The sequence below is a fragment of the Salmo salar genome, chromosome 13 (assembly GCF_965601325.2).
Source record: "Salmo salar chromosome 13, fSalSal1, whole genome shotgun sequence".
NCBI classification, from domain to species: Eukaryota; Metazoa; Chordata; class Actinopteri; order Salmoniformes; family Salmonidae; genus Salmo; species Salmo salar.
This window is the reverse complement of record NC_138303.1, coordinates 57,164,787-57,187,780: the sequence shown is the minus strand read 5'-3', so window position 1 is coordinate 57,187,780 and position 22,994 is coordinate 57,164,787. Positions and strand designations below refer to the sequence as shown.

At 42.2% G+C, this 22,994-nt stretch overlaps 2 protein-coding genes across 2 annotated transcripts in view; both read right to left on the bottom strand.

Moving 5' to 3' along the window:
- Positions 1–31: 31 nt before the first annotated feature.
- LOC106567437 (interleukin-12 subunit beta) lies at positions 32–2,870 on the bottom strand. The gene is made up of 9 exons (XM_014136682.3): positions 2,719–2,870; positions 2,484–2,574; positions 2,003–2,287; positions 1,809–1,914; positions 1,403–1,569; positions 1,047–1,198; positions 627–757; positions 461–491; positions 32–344 (listed from the first exon to the last, which is right to left on the bottom strand). The coding sequence occupies exons 2-8, from the start codon at positions 2,572–2,574 to the stop codon at positions 464–466; spliced, it is 960 nt and encodes a 319-aa protein (XP_013992157.1). The 5' UTR covers positions 2,719–2,870; the 3' UTR covers positions 32–344; positions 461–463.
- A 4,410-nt stretch (positions 2,871–7,280) lies between these two features.
- Positions 7,281–22,994, bottom strand: part of LOC106567436 (ubiquitin domain-containing protein 2) — a 74,137-nt gene continuing 58,423 nt past the window's right edge. The window contains exon 3 of the mRNA XM_014136681.3: positions 7,281–9,436. Within this exon, the coding sequence (XP_013992156.1) occupies positions 8,979–9,436 (458 nt within the window). The 3' untranslated portion in view covers positions 7,281–8,978. The remainder of the gene's footprint in view (positions 9,437–22,994) is intronic.

Sequence of the window (22,994 nt, the reverse complement as noted above, 5' to 3'; positions counted from 1 at the left end):
TCCGACGCAAACAAATTAAAATGAGCATGAATCGGACTGCAGTACATTTTTATTTTTATTTTTGCGTCTATTCAATCATTTAAGCAAAGATCTTCATGCCACAGCAATGAAAACCGTCTTGGATAAGAGCTGAATAACATAAATAATGGTGTATTTACATTTCAGAATTTTTACAAATAAATTAAAATCCCAACAAACATGGTATACTAGCTACATTTCATAACTTGTCTTCAGTATAATGTCAAATATTTGTTTCTGTACAGTGACCAGCCTATTCCATATTTGGATGTATTGGTTGAAGCTGAGTGATGGTATGTTGTCGGTCGTCATCTGGGTTTTCTTGCCTTTTTTACAATAAAGAGACAGAAATTAGACATTTTTCTACAAATGACAATTGAATTAAAAAAAATATGTAAGTATTGAAAAGTTTTGATTTATGGGTGATAAGGAGCCATCAAACCTGTCAATGTTTCTTAGGTTTATTCTTCACCCTGTTGTACAAAGACCCGCCAGTCACAAATCTTTCATCTTTGCACAGTTTAGTGCTGTTGAATTTTTTAACACTCTTAACTACTAATGAAGTTGTGTATTAGAGGGCAGGACACAGTGAAAAAGTCTCGACTCACTCATGACGTGTCCACTGGCTCCATTGGGAGTCAACCAGGTCATCCTTTGCCCCGAGGCAGAAACAATATTTTTTGTAGCTGGAACGAACAGTGAATTCTGTTGCATTTATGTTGGTTTCACTTATAAACACCTATCAAAGAGGAGAGATGGTACCATCACCTTATATTTACATCATTTAGCAGATGCTCTTATCCAGAGCGACTTAGAGGGGCAATTAAAGTTAAGTGCCTTGCTCAAGGGAACATCACACATTTCACCTAGTCAGCGACCTTTCAGTTACTGGCTCAATGCTCTTCACTGCTAGGCTACCTGCCGCCCTACCTTAGACAGACCGGCCATGTATCACAGAGGAGAGTGTAAATCAAGACATATTGAGGATTCCAAGGATAAAATCATTGTACAGAAAAAAGTGCTTATACCTTTTCCTTAGAGTCACAGCTTGCCTCATGTTGGACCACTTTGACTCGGAATGTGAGGGGGAAGTAAGAGCATGGGCGGCTCCATGTCGCTGGGTACCCCCACTGAAATGTGTTCCCCTCCACCTTGGTGATGTCGATCTTGTCTGGCTTCACTGAGGAGGGAGACCAGACAGAACCAATATTTCTGAAGGGTTAAATTGGATGAAGTGGGGGCCATATGAATCCTATGATGTACTGAGCAACATACAGCAAGGATGAAATGAGACGGGCTGTATATTAACTTATAACCTGTATAATGTGATGTTGCTATTTCCAGTGAATGAGTGTGGAGCATGTGAATCCTGGCCTTACTGTACCTATTTCTTGGATGTAGAAGGGTGTGATGGTGTAGTCCTCTAGGAGGTAGTTAGTCCTGAAGTATACAGTGAGATGGATGCGGGACAACTCCTCAGCGAAGGGGCAGCTCTCCCGGTCCTGGCAGGTCAGGCCTTCGCCATCACTGTCTACGGAGCAGGAGATGGTGCTGGATGAGGAACACAAATATCCTGGTTAGCCTTGGAGCCCTCTATCTGAAAGAAGCCTCAGGTCCAAACATAACAAATCATAAGCTCTTCACAGGGAGTCAATGAAGAGGGCATCTGTGCTGTGTTTCAAATTCGACGCACGTCATTCATGTGACAAGATCAAATGATGTAAACACAAGTACACGAAAGCAGACTATTGTTTCTATTTACTGTCCACTGTGTGTGTTTGAAGACTTACCGTCCTACTTGGACAAAAACAGCAGCTGCTGACATCCGATATTCGGTCTTCTTCCAAGAGCAATGAAATATTCCACTGTAATTTTTCGCCAAACATCTGATGTACTCTGGGTAAAAAGATAAACCCAATGAAAAAAAAAAAATGATTATCTGATTCCCTCCCTCCCTCCCTCCCTCACACACACACACACTCACCATCTTTATCTGTGTCATGTGACTTCTCCAGGACGCGTCTCGTTCTGTTGGGTGACGGTATGTCCTGCACCAGCACCAGAGTGTGGTTGAGGTAGTCTCCAGCAGGGTTGTGGCAGCTGTAGTTCCCTCCCATCATCTCCACCACTGTCACATTTATCTGGTTCCCTTTGTTTTCTAGACGCTCCTCGCCATTCCACCAGATCACCTCTGTGTCCTGGTAGTCCCCACATCGCAGAGGGACCTGCGTCTCAGTGAAGACCTTTCGATCCACCTTAACGACAAGTACTGGGAACCACATGACCCACCACTGTTTTAGTATAGCCTCCATGTTAAAATACCTTTTATACAAATGTTTGCATTTCTTTGGTGTCTCTGAAATATGAATATTATGACAGCAGAAGTTATATAATCAGAAGTAGATAGTGTATCTGTAAAGAGAAGTAGACATAGGTAGAGATGAGAGATAAATAGATACAGTCACCATTTGGCATGAGAGGCACAATGGTCTCGTGTTGACTGCTCGATGCCATATGTAGGATGAGATACAAGACGTTGAGTAGTAACATGTTCATCTGGCAGAAAGAAAATCCAGAGTACTTTCAAGTTCACGTCTGTTGATATCTATTGGATCTAAATTTTAAGGACGTTCTCCTGAACCAGACAAAGTCAAATATAGTCCAATCAATAAGCTATACTATAGTATGTGCATATCTTACCTTGATAATGAGATATAAGCAGAGTGTGAGCCTGGCTGGAGTGTAGTGCTGTCATGTGGACCCAGCCAGTATTTATATATCAGTGGAACAGGAGTAAAGACAGGCACTCTGAAAATAAAAAGTCCAGCCTGCCAGGTTAGAGGAACTGACCTATTGGTATTTATTTAAATAGGATTTGAGAATGTGTGGTCAATTGAAAGGTCCAATGGAGCCGTTTGTATCTCTATATCAAATCATTTCTGGGTAATAATTAAGTACCTTACTATGATTGTTTTCAATTAAAATGGTCAAAAAGAAACAAAAACAGCTTCCCAGCAAAGAGCTTTTTCTCAAGCAAGAATTTTGAAAGGACTGTCTGGGAGCAGGGGCGTCATGCACCTGTAAAATCTGAGGGGGCACAAAATGCATGAGGATGGCTGGAGGGTGGTCCGTAGGGGTTAGGCCCCTCCGTCCGGAAGTTGGAGAATTTTGCATTTCTCAAACACCTGAAACAACTTTTTCCTGCAATCCAGAGCCATAATCATTATGCTTAATTCTATGTAAAAAAAAAAACATGTTTATTTTTCTGCATATCTAAGCATACCTCTTGAGTTGTCTATCCTCCTGACTGGTGGTTATTTTTTAATGAAACTAAATATGCTTCTCTGCGTCTTATTTAGTAATCTCTTGCTTTTCTAAAGTCCACCAATCTTGCCAGCAGGCATGCCAGCTAAGATAGTTAGACAAGCTAGCTACTCGAATTTTCACATTTCACAAACTCGTATTGTGGAAATATATATAAAACACAGTAAAATCATATTTTGGACTGCACTTTAATTAAGAACTAGACTACAGAATGGATGGGGCTCTATTTTTGCCATTTCTGTGGTATGGTGACTGATGTCACTACCTGAGAGGGACGTAGTAGTGATGCAATCCATTCATCTGCCATGAGAGCGAATGACCAGGCATCCCAAGATCCCATACTGGTTTCTCTTTTTGCAGGGGCTACATCCTGGATGTGCTATCATATGACAAGTCAGGTTTGCACCCAGACTTTAGACGACATTTGTGTGAAGTGACGTGAGGACAGGAATCCTAGACATGCAGTAGGAGACTGAGACTAAAGATGACACAGAGATGAAGGGGAACTGGAAATAGTTGGGTTGAGGTGAGAATCACGTAACACTGCCTACCGAGTGTCTAACCATGCTCGAGACGTGTCATCAAGGAACTGGAACAGGGAACTGTGTCTGAGGTTCAAGCATAGCGCCTCAGGTTCATTGTGATGTAAAACATATGAAAGTATTTGCAGAGGGTTCCTGAATGTGTACCTAATAGCTATCTACTGAATAAAAAAAGAAACATCCTCTCACTGTCAACTGCATTTATTTTCAGCAAACTTAACATGTGTAAATATTTGTATGAACATAACAAGATTCAACAACTGAGACGTAAACTGAACAACAGAAATGGAATAATGTGTCCCTGAACAAAGGGGGGGGGGGGGGGGGGGGGTCAAAATCAAAAGTAACAGTCAGTATCTGGTGTGGCCACCAGCTGCATTAAGTACTGCAGTGCATCTCCTCCTCATGGACAGCACCAGATTTGACAGTTCTTGCTGTGAGATGTTACCCCACTCTTCCACCAAGGTACCTGAAAGTTCCCGGACATTTCTGGGGGGAATGGACATAGCCCTCACCCTCTGATCCAACAGGTCCCAGACGTGCTCAATGGGATTGAGATCCGGGCTCTTCGCTGGCCGTGGCAGAACACTGACATTCCTGTCTTGCAGGAAATCATGCACAGAACGAGCAGTATGGCTGGTGGCATTGTCATGCTGGAGGGTCATGTCAGGATGAGCCTGCAGGAAGGGTACCACATGAGGGAGGAGGATGTCTTACCTGTAATGCACAGCATTGAGATTACCTGCAATGACAACAAGCTCAGTCCGATGATGCTGTGACACACCACCCTAGACAATGACGGACCCTCCACCTCCAAATCGATCCCGCTCCAGAGTACAGGCCTCAGTGTAACGCTCATCCCTTCAACGATAAACGCGAATCCGACCATCACCCCTGGTGAGACAAAACCACGACTTGTCAGTGAAGAGCACTTTTTGCCAATCCTGTCTGGTCCAGCGACGATGGGTTTGTGCCCATAGGCGACATTGTTGCCGGTGATGTCTGGTGAGGACCTGCCTTACAACAGGCCTACAAGCCATCAGTCCAGCCTCTCTCAGCCTATTGCGGACAGTCTGAGCACTGATGGAGGGATTGTGCTTTCCTGGTGTAACTCGGGCAGTTGTTGCCATCTTGTACCTGTCCCGCAGGTGTGATGTTCGGATGTACCGATCCTGTGCAGGTGTTGTTACAAGTGGTCTGCCACTGCGAGGATGATCAGCTGTCCGTCCTGTCTCCCTGTAGCGCTGTCTTAGGCGTTTCACAGTATGGACATTGCAATTTATTGCCCTGGCCACATCTGCAGTCCTCATGCCTCCTTGCAGCATGCCTAAGGCACGTTCACGCAGATGAGCAGGGACCCTGGGCATCTTTCATTCTGTGTTTTCAGAGTCAGTAGAAAGGCCTCTTTAGTGTCCTAAGTTTTCATAACTGTGACCTTAATTGCCTACCGTCTGTAAGCTGTTAGTGTCTTAAAGACCGTTCCACAGGTGCATGTTCATTAATTGTTTATGGTTCATTAAACGTGCATGGGAAATAGTGTTTAAACCCTTTACAATGAAGATCTGTGAAGTTATTTGGATTTTTACGAATTATCTTTGAAATACAGGGTCCTGAAAAAGGGACGTTTCTGTTTTTGCTGAGTTTATCACAAATAAGCTAATTAAAGGTTTTCTTCATTTATACACTTCATATCATTGTGTAATTTGTTTTTGAATAGCTTATCCATGGACACTGTGCAAACCAATTCAGAGGCTAATTAACCTAATCAGAATGTATGTTTTTATGGTAAATGAAACTGTGATTGCCTTATGAAACGAGGGGGACAGAATCTCAATCTGTGTGCTCCTTTGACTCGGCCATGTTGGCTTCATATGTTAGTACCATTGGGATGCATGGTAGAGTTCATTAGCAGCAGTAGCATCCTCCCCCAGATAAGATGGCCTTCTAATTAGCCTAGCGTTGGAATGTTGATTAGATATGGCATCCGTTTACAGAGGAATGGATTACAACCATCAGACTAATTGCAAGGGAGAGGCGAGCTGAGAGCATTATAGTCTTTCCCAATGACTTACTGTAAGGTGGCGCTGTAGCTGTCAGAGGGCGTCTCTCAATGTCATACACTACAATTAATGTCACATTTTATGAATTCATAATAACAGATTACATTGTTTGGCTTTCTATAGTTGGATTCAGGGACATTATTGTCGCAGAGGATTGTATCATATCATAGGGTGAATGTGTCATGGCACGTGCTGTTTTGGGTCTACTGAGAAATAGAAAAATGCATTATTGTGAGCCCCACACCCCTGAATATAAATAGGTAGCTGTATAATGTGAAAAACAAAGAAATGTTTTTGATGTTCCTACAAACTTCCTACATCAGCTCTGGGTTTCCCTCCCCTAATACATCATACCAGGCTTTCACATGGGCAGGGAAAATTCCCCATGCTGTTTATCTGACAAATAATTTGCAGTAAAAGTATGAAAATATTACAAGGGCAAAGGTCCACAAGCTAAACAACTCATAATTTATGCCTGACAGCAGACTTTCCTCTAGCAGGAAATGACTGATGAGTTTTTTAAAAGCAGGATTAGGTCCATGGGCCGCCTCATGGACAGGAGAGTGGATGGTGGATTGCGTGCCATGGGTGGCCAGGCAAATGTGTACGTATATACACAGAATATCTAGTCTTCCTAACATGGCCATAAGGTCCCATCTCTCTCTCTCTCCACTGTGATAAAATAAAGTGATTTACTCTCTGTCAGCAGATTAAAGGAAATATGGAACCACGATCACAAAGCTGCTTCCCTGTTTTTCATTGTCTTTCCAATAGGTGGAATCCCATAGAGGAAGTGGAGGACATATCTTCCTCCACAGCTGCAGACGTAGGTCAACATCCTCTAAACCCACAACAAAACGTCAGTGTACTCAAACTCTGAACCTCGATCAGGGTCGTGGTCATTAGGCACGAAATGGGAGAAATTGGGGAGGTACCGACATTTTACAGCTTTGTCATTCTATTTAAAATCATGTTAATATTTAATATATGTTTTGGTGATAAGGCCCCACTGAGGGCCAGGATTATTACGGACACATGATAATCTGAAGTACCCTGAAGGGCCACTAGATGTCTTGTGATAGATTACATCAGATCCTTGAAAGATACCAGAATTCTGGTTTCCAGTAATATACCCTCCCTTTGCAACCCTATTCTTCACACCTGTGTGAAATAGAATCTACAGCTAGTCTTCTGTACAGGATAGGTCATATCCAAATAGGCTGGTTCTGTTCTTCAAACATGACTCTAATTCCATTCCATTTTGTTCTGCTTTCTAACTGAAACCCCCAGAGGCTCTTCTATTCCCAACAACCGGTCCAATGAAATGAGAGAGGGATTGTGGAGTACAAATGTTGGTCAATTTAATTAAAAACATTCTATTTCAAAATATGCAACTAGGTTTCTGAAATGCATTTTTCATGAATAAGTCTTGATGTGCCTTAACACACTCATACACACACACGAAGAGAGAAGCAGAAAAATGTTACTCAAATCTTAACAGCTACAGGAGTACAGGACAAGACCTCTGGTGTGACTTATGTCCACACTCCACAGTACAACCCCTAAAGACCTCTTCTTGGTATGTTCTGAGGTCTGGCTCTTGTCACCAGAAGATATTGCGCACATGAACATAGCTGTACATCCAACACTTTCTCTTGACAACCTCTCAAACATGCCTTTACCCTCTCGCTCGTTCTCTCTTATCACACACACACACACACAAATTGATTACACACTGCGCTGATAAGTATCTTAAAGTATAGTGAAGCAGAATTTCTAAACACAGTGCTGGTAAAACTTTGCGATGACACCTCATCCCAGCACATTCAGTTTGTACGTTTTCCTTTTTTTAAAGTTCTGCACCTGTAATAACTGGAAACCTACTGTATTTCCATCTCAAGCAAATATCAGGTGCATACAGACAACTGTAGAGTGAGAGTGTCAAGTTTACAAGATGGGATGTTGACTGGAGAATGAGAAGGGAACTAATCTTCCGCAGTGACGGCCTACTAACTTCACAAACCAAGTCAGGAATTAAAAAGGTATAGTCCAGAGCATGTGATTCATCTACTTAAGAGTTGACTGGCAGAGCTACATGTAATGTCTGCAGAAAGAAGCTACAGGTCAAGACTGTTACAGGTAGGATGCATAACAAAGAGAGCAATAGAAGGACAGACAGCTGACTGACTAGAAGCTACAGAGGAGATGGAGAGCAGGCAGGCAGGTAAGAGGTTCTGGAACATTGACCCAGTCCTCCAAATCAATACAGAATCATCCTTGACAAAGACAAGGACTAAAATGCAACAGCAGTGAAATCAAAACAAGAGTAAAAAACAATGCAAAATGAAAAAGTTGTTACTGTATATTCTTCCCCGTTCCTTATAGTTTCCCCAGATCTTTATTTTTTTGGTTGTTCAGTTTCCACTAAAAGCAAGACAAGTTTTTAAAAATAGTTTTTGTAAAAGGTTGATTTGTTAAAAGTCAGGTTGGCAGGTGGTCCTGTCTTGTGGTTGAGTCTCTTCCTGCTCCTGGTTGGTTGCCTTCAGTCGAGGAGGCGGAGTCTTCCTGTTCCGGCTGACGCACAGACACACCCCTGCTGCTATCTTAGCATGCCTTGCAGAATAACCTTGCCGTCCCGTCGAGGAGGGAGAAGAGAGAGGGAGGTAACACAGCTTAACAAACACTCAATTGTAAATAAACCCTTTCAATGACCACTCAGCTCGGCTCAGCTCGACTTGGTTCTCTAGTCCTGTTTCAGCCACTTTGCAGACACGTGTTTAATCTTCTACCTACTTAGTTCCTTCTCTCTCTCTCACACACACACACACACACACACACACACACACACACACACACACACACACACACACACACACACACACACACACACACACACACACACACACACACACACACACACACACACACACACACACACCCCCACCCCCCCTTCCACCCCTCTCTCGCTCGCTCTCTTAGACACAAGCTGGTCCTCCCATTGTGGTCCTCTCTCCTCCTGCATGGGTGCCAGACACTAGTTTTCCACGGGTGTGGGGTCCTGGGGTAGCGTGGCTGGCGTGACTGGTGTGGGGGAGGGCGGTGCCTGGGTGGGCAGGGGGGCGGGCGGCTGGCTGACGATCACCTGCACCACGTAGTCCCTGGAGATCTTCAACTCCTCCAGCTTCATCTTGTCTGTGAGTGGCCGGCCCGAGAAGAACCAGCGCTGGGTGGCCGCCGCCACGCCCTCCACCGTCTGCAGCCGGCGCTTCATGTGCTGCACCGTGTCCGTGGTCCTCACTGCCAGGCGCAGGTCCCGGCCTGTAGACAAGCGCAGGCGCAGCTGGCACTCCTGGCCCTCGCTGGGTGGCGGCTCGCTGACCTCCAGACTCTCCAGGTCACTCTTCTCCTCGATCATGTTGACAGGTGGAGACAGGCAGTAGACTGGCAGCTGGTAGCGGTTCCCCAGCTCGTCATAGCACTCAGTCAGCGCGCCTGCAGGGGGACACAGAAGGACAGAGGAACAAAGTCACTCAGTGAACAGGACAGACCATTGACTTCTGATTATTCACTCAGTCTGTCTTAGTCAGTTCAAAATCCTTCCCTCATATTCAGAGGACTGTGAATATTGTCTTTTCATCAGTTTTGCTCGATAACGTTCTAGCTATTGCATTTCTAGTGAAATTATGTTTCCCTTACTCTCAATCTCTTGCCCTCGGATCGTTTTGATAAATTATGCCATATTGGTCTTTTTTTAATGTGCATCATGATGGAATGTTGAGTTTGACAAAATAGATGAATGTGACAGAGGGAACCAGTGGAAGACTATACTGCCTAAACAGACAGACAAGTATCCCTCAGTCAACTGTAGTAGTGACACTGTGGCTGCTCCTCCTTGTGAATGGCCTGTCATGGGAAGTGAGAGTGACGAGTGAGAGTTGGAGAGAGAGAAGAGAGTGAGAGTAGGAGAGAGGGAGAATGGAGAGAAATTAAAGTTTAGTTTAGGATCCCCATTAGTTAATGCAGATGCAGTAGCTACTCTTCCTGGGATCACATAAAATGTACAAATACATAACAAAGTACAGAACAGTTATAGCTAGACAAGAAAAACATCAAATTCTAAATAAATTCAATAAAGTTACATATTGGAAAGACAACAAAAATATTATTTACACACTATTCATAAATACAGTACATATTCTTATATACAGTGCAGATAAAAAAAACAACATTCTCATCTCAATCCCCACACACACACACACACACACACACACACACACACACACACACACACACACACACACACACCCATAATGACAAAGCAAAAGCAGATGACATTTTCGCTAATTAATAAAAATAAAAAAAGGAAATATTACATTTAGATAAGTATTCAGACCCTTTACTCAGTACTTTGTTGATGATGCTACAAGCTTGGTACACCTGTATTTGGGGAGTTTCTCCCATTCGTCTCTGCAGATCCTCTCAAGCTCTGTCAGGTTGGATGGGGAGCGTCGCTGCACAGCTATTTTCAGGTCTTTCCAGAGATGTTCGATCGGGTTCAAGTTTGGGCTCTGGCTGGGCCACTCAAGGACATTCAGAGACTTGTCCCGAAGCCAGTCCTGCATTGTCTTGGCTGTGTGCTTAGGGTTGTTGCCCTGTTAGAAGGTGAACCTTCGCCCCAGTTTGAGGTCTTGCGCGCTCTGGAGCATGTTTTCATCAAGGATCTCGCTGTACTTTGCTCTGTTCATCTTTCCCTCAATCCTGACTAGTCTCCCAGTGCCTGCCGCTGAAAAACATCCCCACAGCATGATGCTGCTATCACCATGCTTCACCATAGGGATGGTGCCAGGTTTCCTCCAGATGTGATGCTTGGCATTCAGGCCAAAGAGTTCAATCTTGGTTTCATCAGACCAGAGAATCTTGTTTCTCATAGTTTTTAGGTGCCTTTTGGCAAACTCCAAGCGGGCTGTTGTGCCTTTTACTGAGGAGTGGGTTCCTTCTGGCCACTCTACCATAAAGGCCTGATTGGTGGTGTGCTGCAGAGATGATTGTCCTTCTGGAAGGTTCTCCCATCTTCACAGCGAAGCGCTGTGAACCATCGGGTTCTTGGTCACCTCCTTGACCAAGGCCCTTGTTCCATGATTGCTCAGTTTGGCCAGGCGGCCAAATCTAGGAAGAGTCTTGGTTGTCCCAAACTTCTTCCTTTTAAGAAGGATGAAGGCCGCACTGTGTTCTTGGGGACCTTCAATGCTGCATACATGTTTTGGTACCCTTCCCCAGATCTGTGCCTTGACACAATCCTGTCTCGGAGCTCCATGGACAGTTAATTTGATCTCATGGCTTGGTTTTTGCTCTGACATGCACTGTCAACTGTGGGACCTTATATAGACAGGTGTGTCTTTCCAAATCATGTCCAATCAATTGAATTTACACAGGTGGACTCCAATCAAGTTGTAGACACATCTCAAGGATGATCAATGGAAACAGGATGCACCTGAGCTCAATTTCAAGTCTCATAGCAAAGGGTTTGAATACTTATGTAAATAAGTTATCGTTTATGTATTTTTAAAAAATATGCCAAAATTTCTACAAACCTGTTTTCACTTTGTCATTATGGGGTATTGTGTGTAGATTGGTGAGTACATTTCTTTATTTAATCCATTTTAGAATAAGTCTGTAAGGTAACAAAATGTGGAAAAAGTCAAGGGGTCTGAATACTTGCCAAATGCACTGTAGATAGGTTCCATAATGACAATTTCCAACCCCCGTTCCATAAAACATTAACATACTATAACTGATGCACATCAAGAAATAATGGAGACAATGCAATGGAAAACGATTTTGGGTGCACTACAGTGCATTACATAAATTCATGTTCAGTTCTTTGGAAATTTGAAAGGGAAGTTAAGGAACTCCCCCGTGTGGTTATTTTTATGTGTGGGTGGGGGTAAAGTCTTCAATGAAAGTGACATTAAATGTGAAGAATGATACATCTGTTTCTCTTGGCCATAATGTAGCCTATTCATTTATATGCCATTGTAGGCTACTGTAGGCTTCCATTTGATACAATAAATATGTTGAAATGACGATATCACTGGAGTCATTGCAAATCAATGTGTCACTTGTGTAGCCTACCGGGAGATGGCAAACTGATTTAATAAATAGCCTATAACTTCAGTTTATTGTTGTTGTAGCCTTGTGTTATTATGCAATTATTAATGGGCATGTCTAGTTAATTAAATTGGAAGTTATCAAAGCTCTATCGCAATTGTCGATCAGTTGTTAGAATGTATTAGATTGACGGTAACTAGTCAGATTAGGCTACAGGTAAAACAAATGTTTTTTATTAAACACTGGCTGTTGTTGACAATAATATTTATATGAACTGAATATGGTAAAATATTTAATTCAGTGATTGAAATTATGACCCACTCGTCAGTAGCCTATTCCCGCATGCTTTTGGGAAACACAAGCACTTCTTACCTCGAAATTGCCTTACTATTCATGTTGAATAAATTAGTCTGTTAATTTGAACTAAGCAAACTGCTAAATTGTTTAGTTTAAATTGTTTAGTTTAAATTATGCCTACATATTGCCTAGGCTACTGTAGACTATCTGAAATTAGATTTAGGCCTATCAGGGGCTATAGGCTACCTGGGTTTATCCAAACAAACCATGGCAAAATTGCAATCATAAACCCAGATTTTAGTCTGTAGCCTGTGCCTATTTAAATGACAAGTCAATCTCGGAAATGGGCCATTTATAACAGTTTGTAGTCTTAACATCGGGCACATAATAACAGCACAATTGCCAGAAAACAGCCTAGCATGAATTTTTCAAAGTTTGTCCAAGTGTTTCTTGCGCAGAGATTTCAAGCTCCTCTGTCCAACTTGAATCACTCAAACTATCCTGTCGGATTTATCTATAGTTAAGCACATGCGCAAAATAGATTTATTTACAATTATAAACCTAGTTCGAGCCCTGAATGCTGATTGGCTGAAAGCCCTGTTATATGTAAGACAAAAACATACTTTTTACTGTTCAATTACATGGTAACCACTTTATAATAGCAATAAGGCAGCTCAACTCCGAGTTGCATCATACATAATAACAGCCCTTAGCCGTGGTATATTTGCCATATACCATATCCCCTTGTGCCTTATTGCTTAATCATAGCAGTCAAACTAGTTAAATCAACATTCATTGATGGAAAAGGATCTGGCGAGTTTAATAAGGGCAAATTATATTTTCTCTTGCGACATATTCAAATTCCTTTAATACGTCATGTCATAGCTCCCAACATTATTATTTTGATGAAAACCGAATTTAGCTTCTTTCCTAACTGGCTCGATAACGTTATGGAAAAAGGGTTTAATGTATAAATATGGCAACTCCTCTCTTGCTGTGAAAAAAAACAACTAATTTGGGCTAGCTTTCAGGCCTTTTGGGCAGGTTTTGCGTAGTCATTGGTCTAGAAATTTTAGCTAGACCTGGCAACCCTGTCATTGCCACGTTCAGTCTGCATGGTTACTGCAGCACATGCAACAATGCTGATATAAACAATGCTGTATCCACTTTGCGTCTTAATATAAATCCACAAGCGTTCTATAATTACACTATTAGTTTGTGTTTCTTACATCTACAAACAGCTAGTTTGTCTTTTCTTAGCGAGTTGTGGCTAATCGCTAATAAATCTACTGAATCAGAACAAACATAGCTAGCTATACAGCCTGATACCAGTGATGGTGTAGGCCTAAATCAGCATCTTGTTTGTGCAACATGATTTTCTAAACCAAAGAGGATTAGAGGAAGCATGAATATGTTAGCTGCATGAAGTAGCTAAAAGAAAACATTTAATGTAGCTCAAGATTGTAGGGTCCCGTAGGAAACACTGACCAACACTTTTGGTTCTTACCCTGTCACAATAACTCCCTGGCATTTTCATTCATTGTCATGTCAAACAACACGGGCTGCATTCCAAACATACAAAAAGACATCCTCTCCCCTCAGCCTTCAAATTAAGTGGACACTTCTAATGACGTATGATGAGTTGACACTTGCAGGGCAAGGGAAGAATGAGTGAATTTTAAATGGATAGCCCTTGGCCATAAATTTGTCACTCGTTCGTCCCACGGTTGTGTTTTCAGTCATCATGGAACCACTGGTAGCTGTTGGTGCTTTATATGCACTAGTCAACTATGATTGCATTTCATATCTTGGCTAGAAGACAACGCATCCGCAGACATCGAATGTTAGCCATCCGACGATATCAGATAAATCGAAAATTAGTGTGATGTCAGGGAAAGTTGTATGCGCTAGCTAACGTTTCTAAAAGCTAACCAAGCAAAACATCATTACTTTTACGATGTTTGTGCCGTCATGTGCATTAGTAGCACAATTTCTAACTTATTTCCATTTCTTTTTACTTAGACTTACTTGTATGTTGACTTCTTCATATTGATGTTGGTTTTAAGTTTTGGGTGACTTTTCTTAGCGGATGTACAATCATCACAAATTGAATTATGGGGCGTTTCAGGCCCAGGAGTGAACAGAATTGTACACAATCACAAACGAGGGCTGAGGGGCTTACGTTGACAACTTCCCTTGCAATGGAGGGCTGAGAGGATTCCCCCAAAGACATAAGGTGAGGGTTAGTGGAGGAGGGTGTGTCTTTTACGTGTTTGGAATGCAGCCACTGTATTCAAAGTGTCCAACACAGGAGGTTGGTGGCACCTTATTGGGGTGGACGAGCTCGTTGTAATGGCTGGAGCGGAATGGTATCAAATACAATATCATGCCGCACTACGTGGCAGTGTGGAAATGATCTCAGACGAATGCAAAAAATGCTGACATTTATGAAAATGCAGGAAATTATTTTGGGTTGAAGTTTAAGGTGCTAGGGGGCAGTATTTTCACGGCCGGATGAAAAACGTACCCAATTTAAACAGGTTACTACTCCGGCCCAGAAAATAGAATATGCATATTGTAGATTTGGATAGAAAACACTCTGAAGTTTCTAAAACTGTTTGAATGGTGTCTCTAAGTATAACAGAACTCATATGGCAGGCAAAAACCTGAGAAGAAATACAAGCAGGAAATGAAAATTTTGTGGCTGTACTATTTTCATGTCATTGCCAATAAAACACACAGTGACAAAGGATTCATTTTGCACTCATATGGCTTCCACTAGATGTCAACGATCTTTATAAAGTTGTTTGAAGCGTCTATGATGAACAGAGACCGAATGAGAAGGAAGGGAAGTTGACGTCCCTGGGATGTCGTCACTTCATTATTGCGCGCACATGCGCGTTCATGTGAGGCGAGACCTTTTTCAAAATGTGTTTGAAGACACAGGAGAGGTCGGGTTGAAATATTACTGATGTTTCACGTTAAAAATGGACCAAAAGATTGATGCTAAACAACGTTTGACATGTTTGAACGAACGTAAATAGATTATTTTTTTGACTTTTCGTCGTGACTTTTCCCTCACGCGCCCTACATTTTGAGTAGCCTACCGAACGCGCTAACAACACGGAACAGCATGGAGTTATTTGGACATAAATTATGAACTTCATCGAAAAAAACAACATTTGTTGTGGACCTGAGATTCCTGGAAGTGCCTTCTGATGAAGATTATTAAAGGTAAGGGAATATTGCTAATGTTATTTATGGTTTTAGATGATTCCAACATGGCGGCTATCTGTATAGCCTAGTGTATTTTTCTGACCAGAGTACTCAGATTATTGCAAAGTATGCTTTCCCAGTAAAGTTATTTTGAAATCTGTCAATGCAGTTGCATTCAGGAGAATGCAACCGTTATTCTTTGAATAACAGTTTAATACTTTAACCACGTTTTATAATGAGTATTTTTTTGTAAATTCACTGGCAGTTTTGGGGGAGACACAGTTTCTCAATGACACGCGCCGATGTAAAATGCTGTTTTTGGATATAAATATGAACTTGATAGAACAAAAATGCATGTATTGTCTAACATAATGTCCTAGGAGTGTCATCTGATGAAGATTGTCAAAGGTTAGTGCATCATTTTAGCTGGTTTTCTGCTTTTGGTGACGCCTGTCCTTGAATTGAAAATGGATGTGTGTACTTTTTTGGCTATGTACTCTCCTAACATAATCTAACTTTATGCTTTCGCCGTAAAGCCTCTTTGAAAATCGGACAATGTGGTTCGATTAAGGAGATGTTTATCTTTTAAATGGTGTAAAATAGTTGATTGTTTGCGAAATTGAAATGATTAGATTTTTGAGGTTTTGAATTTCCCGCCATGCTAGCAATCCCGTCAGTGGGATTAGGTTACCCTCGATCCCCAAGAGGGGATCGAGGGTATGTATAAAATGTATAAAAAAATCTGAATGGAGAGAGTCCCATTGAAATCACCCTAGGGTCACACACTGCTCAAAGAAAATGTAGAACTTGTATTATTCAAAAAACATAAAATACTGTCAAAATTGGAAAGATACGATGATATTTGGACGATGATATTTGGGCCATATTGCCCAGCCCTACAAACAGCCCAACCCTCCACACACCCCTTTGAATAGCACACACAGGCACACACAGAATCTGGTTTAGCGCAAAGGCTGAGAAACAGCACTGTCGTGATAAAATGATCAAATGTGTGGTGGAGGTGAGGTGATTGACAGATGTCTCGCAGACAGTGTGCATTTAGAGATTAAAACCAGTCCTGTTTGGATAAAGGTGTCTGCTAAATGGCATAATATTATATTATTAACCTTATTTCCCAATCCCCTCGATCAAAGCTGGGATATCTGGAGATCTCTCTTTATGTCACACACTTTCTGTCCACATCATCACACAGGACTATTAAGGAAATACTAATGAATAACAAAGACTCAACGGTGTCAAGCAGGGATTCAGTTGATCATTGTTTTATGTTGGGACAGACCATGTCAATACTCTAGTCACCACTCATCATACAGAGGCTACTTGACAATATGCCACACTCAATAATGTCACCAGAATAAACAATGGTAGCAGCACTTCAGAAGTCCATAAGAATATCTGCAAGCATTTTGATTTGATGAGGATCATTAAGTACTGGCTTTCTACTATCAACAGCTCTTATCATAGGAGTACTTCATATGAGTGAGAGAGGGAGAGAAAGAGAGGGAGAGAGAGGGGAGAGAGGTAGAAAGAGAAAGAAAGAGAGAATGAATGAAAGGAAAGGAAAAGGATTGATAGGAAAGAGCAATCTTGAGGAGGGTGAAGTGTTTGTAGGAGTTGTGTTCGCAGTGATTGGAGGGGGTGTGTTACAGTTAGCACCCCAGTTCTGTCACTCAAGATTGTGTGTGAGGAGTGTGCGAGGGGCTGAGTGAGGGGGCATTGAGTGACGCATGGCTTTCTCCTCAGCGAGCAGTCAATGACAGGTAGAAGCACAACAATACAGCTTTCAGCAGTTTCTTTATCACGCCGTCTGATTTCTGACAACACTATCCACTCTAGATGCAAATCACATTCAAACAGCCTGCCTCTGTCTCTGTGCTGTGCAGTGGCAGAGCCCACCTGTTTTGAACCCCACCTGTTTAGCTAAAAAAGAAAATGTGTTGTTGCCTGTTTTGCATGTTCTTTTGGCATTTTGTCACATATCAGTTTGCAAACAATGTAGAAATAAATAAACAGAGCTAATAAAGCTGCATACAAACATGGTCTCTTTTTTGCTTTCTTGTGTACGGCAGCTCCAAAATGCAGGTGTTTCAGCCTAGCTCAGTGCTTTCTGTGGTGGAGGAGCAGCCAGTGGAAAATACAGAGCGTAGGGGTTGGCAATTTTCTCTAGTTGCGCAGTGTTCTGTCACTCATGGGGACACTATGTCACCGCAAAATATACAGGGAAAGATAGAAAGTTCAAGCCCCCTTGGGTGCTGCCATAGATTTACATTAGAAGTGCCCATCCATGAAGGCTCAAGGTCACTGGCCTCAGATAAAATGATGTCAAATCACATTATATGTACAGTAGCTTTGATTGGACTGATCATGTCAATGTTCAGTTATGGAGATTAACTACAGCCTCTTCACTGGCAGGCATCAATCAAATCACATCAGTTTAGCTTGAAGGCCACAACCAACTGAACAAGAGGAATACCTATGTAAGGAATACCTATGTTCATTGACTATAGCTCAGCATTCAACACCATAGTACCCTCCAAGCTCATCGTTAAGCTTGAGGCCCTATGACTGAACCCCGCCCTGTGCAATTGGGTCCTGGACTTCCTAACGGGCCGCCCCCAGGTGGTGAAGGTAGGAAACAACACCTCCACGTCGCTGATCCTGAACACTGGGGCCCCACAAGGGTGCGTGCTCAGCCCCCTCCTGTACTCCCTGTTCACCCATGACTGCGTGGCCATGCACGCCTCCAACTCAATCATCAAGTTTGCAGATGACACAACAGTAGTGGGCTTGATTACCAATAATGATGAGACAGTCTACAGGGTGGTGGTGAGGGCTCTCTCACGCAACATCAACAAAAGGAGATGATCGTGGACTTCAAGAAACAGCAGCGTGCGCACCCCCCTATCCACATCGACGGGAGAGCAGTGGAGAAGGTGGAAAGTTTAAAGTTCCTCGGTGTACTGACAAACTAAAATGGTACACACACACACACACACACACACACACACACACACACACACACACACACACACACACACACACACACACACACACACACACACAGCGTCGTGAAGGCGCAACAGTGCCTCTTCAATCTCCCGAGGCTGAAGAAATTTGGCTTGTCACCTAAACCCCTCACAAACTTTTACAGATGGACAATTGAGAGAATCCTGTGAGGCTGCATCACTGCCTGGTACAGCAACTGCACCACCCACAACCACAGGGCTCTCCAGAGGGTGGCACAGTCTGCACAACGCATCACCGGATGCAAACTACCTGCCCTCCATGACAATGTTTTTATTGATTTTTATTTTTTTACCTTTATTTAACTAGGCAAGTCAGTTAAGAACAAATTCTTATTTTCAATGACAGCCTAGGAACAGTGGGTTAACTGCCTTGTTCAGGAGCAGAACAACAGTTATTTACCTTGTCAGCTCAGGGATTCGATCTTGCAACCTTTCGGTTACTAGTCCAACGCTCTAACCACTAGGCTACCTGCCACTACAGAACTGATGTCACAGGAAAGCTAAAAAGCCATATCTCAGACTGGCCAATAAAAATAAAAGATTAAGATGGGCAAAAGAACACAAACACTGGACAGAGATTTGGCTTTTTCTTTGCAACTCTGCCTAGAAGGCCAGCATCCCAGGGTCGCCTCTTCACTGTTGACGTTGAGACTGGTGTTTTGTAGGTAATATTTAATGAAGCTGCCAGTTGAGGATTTGTGAGGCGTTTGTTTCTCAAACTAGACACTCTAATGTACTTGTCCTCTTGCTCAGTTGTGCACCCAGGCCTCCCACTCCTCTTTCTATTAGAGACAGTTTGCGCTGTTCTGTGAAGGGAGTAGTACACAGCGTTGTACGAGATCTTTAGTTTCTTGCCAATTTCTTGCATGGAATAGCCTTAATTTCTCAGAACAAGAATAGACTGATGAGTTTCAGAAGAAAGATCTTAGTTTCTGGCCATTTTGAGCCTGTAATTGAACCCACAAATGCTGATACTCCAGATACTCAACTAGTCTAAAGGCGGCCAGTTTTATTGCTTCTTCAATCAGGACAACAGTTTTCAGCTGTGCTAACATAATTGCAAAAGGGTTTTCTAATGATTAATTAGCCTTTTTTAATGATAAACTTGGATTAGCTAACACAACGTGCCATTGGAACACAGGAGTGATGGTTGCTGATAATGAGCCTCTGTACGCCTATGTAGATATTCCATAAAAAATGCCATTTCCAGCAACAAATAGTCATTTACAACAGTAACAATGTCTACACTGTATTTCGGATCAATTTGATGTTATTTTAAATGGACAAAAAAGTTGCTTTCTTTAAAAAACAAGGACATTTCTAAGCGACCCCAAACTTTTGAACGGTACTGTATAGCCAGCCAAACATTTTTCTCTGTTTTACTCCTGGACATGTTCTATGTGTGCAGCATAACAGGATGTGGTAGACAGTTTTTCTTTCCTATATATAAATGTAATGTGTTCTCAGGGAGAATGAGGTAAGTAATTGTGAAGGACACGGCGGTGCGGTGCGTGTTGAGACTAGACGGGACTGGAGACTAATGCTCTCCATTCATCTCTTCCCCTCAGAGGCTGCATGCTTACTGTCCTCCCACTACTACTGCCTTCCTTTAGAAGGAGAAATTGTTTCTCTTCACTGGCCACTGTACAGTACCACCTCTTCTCCTCTCATCGTCACTTATTTTCTCTAAATGGGAAAGATAAAGAGAGCGAGAGAGAGAGAGAGAGAGCTACCAAACATTTGAAAGAGACCCAAACAAATAAAAACCTTAACCAAATACAGAATTAGTGGTCATAGCCTGGCAATTGAAACCGGACACCATCAAAAAACATGGTTGGCCAGAGAGGACAGACTCATCACTGTGGGTCAGGAGAGATAGAAAGTGAAGAACACTTTCTAATCACCTGGCCCAAATATATATGAATTAAAGTTTCCTTCTTCGCAAATTCAAAATGAAAAGTTCTACATTCACAAAACAATCAAACAATGATAAACGTTGTATACTTTTGGGGGAAATTCCACAAGGAAGGAAACAAAGTGTACTATTTTCTCAATATATTAGAAGTAAGGCAATAGAAGTACCAGCAGTCATTTTACATTTTATTTGTTGAATTACATTCGAAACGTTGACCATTATTACATTTCTGTAAAGTTGACACACCTACTCATTCCAGGGTATTTGTTTATTTTTACTATTTTCTACAGTGTAGAATAATAGTGAAGACAAAACTATGAAATAACACATATGGAATCATGTACTAACCAAAAAAAGAGATTCTTCAAAGTAGTCACCCTTTGCCTTGATGACAATCTATATGTGACTGCTCTCAGTTGAACAACAGCCTATCGACTAGACAATCCACCAGTCAAATAAAATGGGGTCAGCCCTAACATACATACATACATACATACATACATACATACAGTGAGGGAAAAAAGTATTTGATCCCCTGCTGATTTTGTACATTTGCCCACTGACAAAGAAATGATCAGTCTATACTTTTAATGGTAGGTTTATTTGAACAGGGAGAGACAGAATAACAACAAAAAAAAACATGTCAAAAATGTTATAAATTGATGTGCATTTTAATGAGGGAAATAAGTATTTGACCCCCTCTCAATCAGAAAGATTTCTGGCTCCCAGGTGTCTTTTATACAGGTAACGAGCTGAGATTAGGAGCACACTCTTAAAGGGAGTGCTCCTAATTTCAGTTTGTTACCTGTATAAAAGACACCTGTCCACAGAAGCAATCAATCAAATCAGATTCCAAACTCTCCACCATGGCCAAGACCAAAGAGCTCTCCAAGGATGTCAGGGACAAGATTGTAGACCTACACAAGGCTGGAATGGGCTACAAGACCATCGCCAAGCAGCTTGGTGAGAAGGTGACAACAGTTGGTGCGATTATTCTTAAATGGAAGAAACACAAAAGAACTGTCAATCTCCCTCGGCCTGGGGCTCCATGCAAGATCTCACCTCGTGAAGTTGCAATGATCATGAGATCGGTGAGGAATCAGCCCAGAACTACACGGGAGGATCTTATCAATGATCTCAAGGCAGCTGGGACCATAGTCACCAAGAAAACAATTGGTAACACACTATGCCGTGAAGGACTGAAATCCTGCAGCGCCCGCAAGGTCCACCTGTTCAAGAAAGCACATATACATGCCCGTCTGAAGTTTGCCAATGAACATCTGAATGATTCAGAGGGCAACTGGGTGAAAGTGTTGTGGTCAGATGAGACCAAAATGGAGCTCTTTGGCATCAACTCAACTCGCCGTGTTTGGAGGAGGAGGAATGCTGCCTATGACCCCAAGAACACCATCCCCACTGTCAAACATGGAGGTGGAAACATTATGCTTTGGGGGTGCTTTTCTGCTAAGGGGACAGGACAACTTCACCGCATCAAAGGGACTATGGACGGGGCCATGTGCCGTCAAATCTTGGGTGAGAACCTCCTTCCCTCAGCCAGGGCATTGAAAATGGGTCGTGGATGGGTATTCCAGCATGACAATGACCCAAAACACACGGCCAAGGCAACAAAGGAGTGGCTCAAGAAGAAGCACATTAAGGTCCTGGAGTGGCCTAGCCAGTCTCCAGACCTTAATCCCATAGAAAATCTGTGGAGGGAGTTGAAGGTTCGAGTTGCCAAACGTCAGCCTCGAAACCTTAATGACTTGGAGAAGATCTGCAAAGAGGAGTGGGACAAAATCCCTCCTGAGATGTGTGCAAACCTGGTGGCCAACTACAAGAAACGTCTGACCTCTGTGATTGCCAACAAGGGTTTTGCCACCAAGTACTAAGTCATGTTTTGCAGAGGGGTCAAATACTTATTTCCCTCATTAAAATGCAAATCAATTTATAAAATTTTGACATGCGTTTTTCTGGATTTTTTTGTTGTTATTCTGTCTCTCACTGTTCAAATAAACCTTCCAAATCATGTCTAATCAATTGAATTTACCGCAGGTGGACTCCAATGAAGTTGTAGAAACATCAAGGATAATGGAAACAGGATGCACCTGAGCTCAGTTTTGAGTCTCATAGCAAAGGGTCTGAATACTTATGTAAAAACAAAATTTTTTGAAAATCTTTTTTGGTTTGTCATTATGGGGTACTGTGTGTAGGTTGAATAATAACTTAATCAATTTTAGAATAAGGCTGTAACATAACAAAATGTGGAAAAAGTCAAGGAGTCTGAATACTTTCCGAATGCACTGTATATTAAAAAAATTAAATAAACGCAACATGCAAAAATGAACAATTTTACTGAGTTACAGTTCATAAAAGGAAATCAGTCAATTTAAATAAATAAAATAGGCCTAATCTATTGATTTCACATGACAGGGCAGGGGCACAGCCATGGGTGGGCATAGGCCCACCC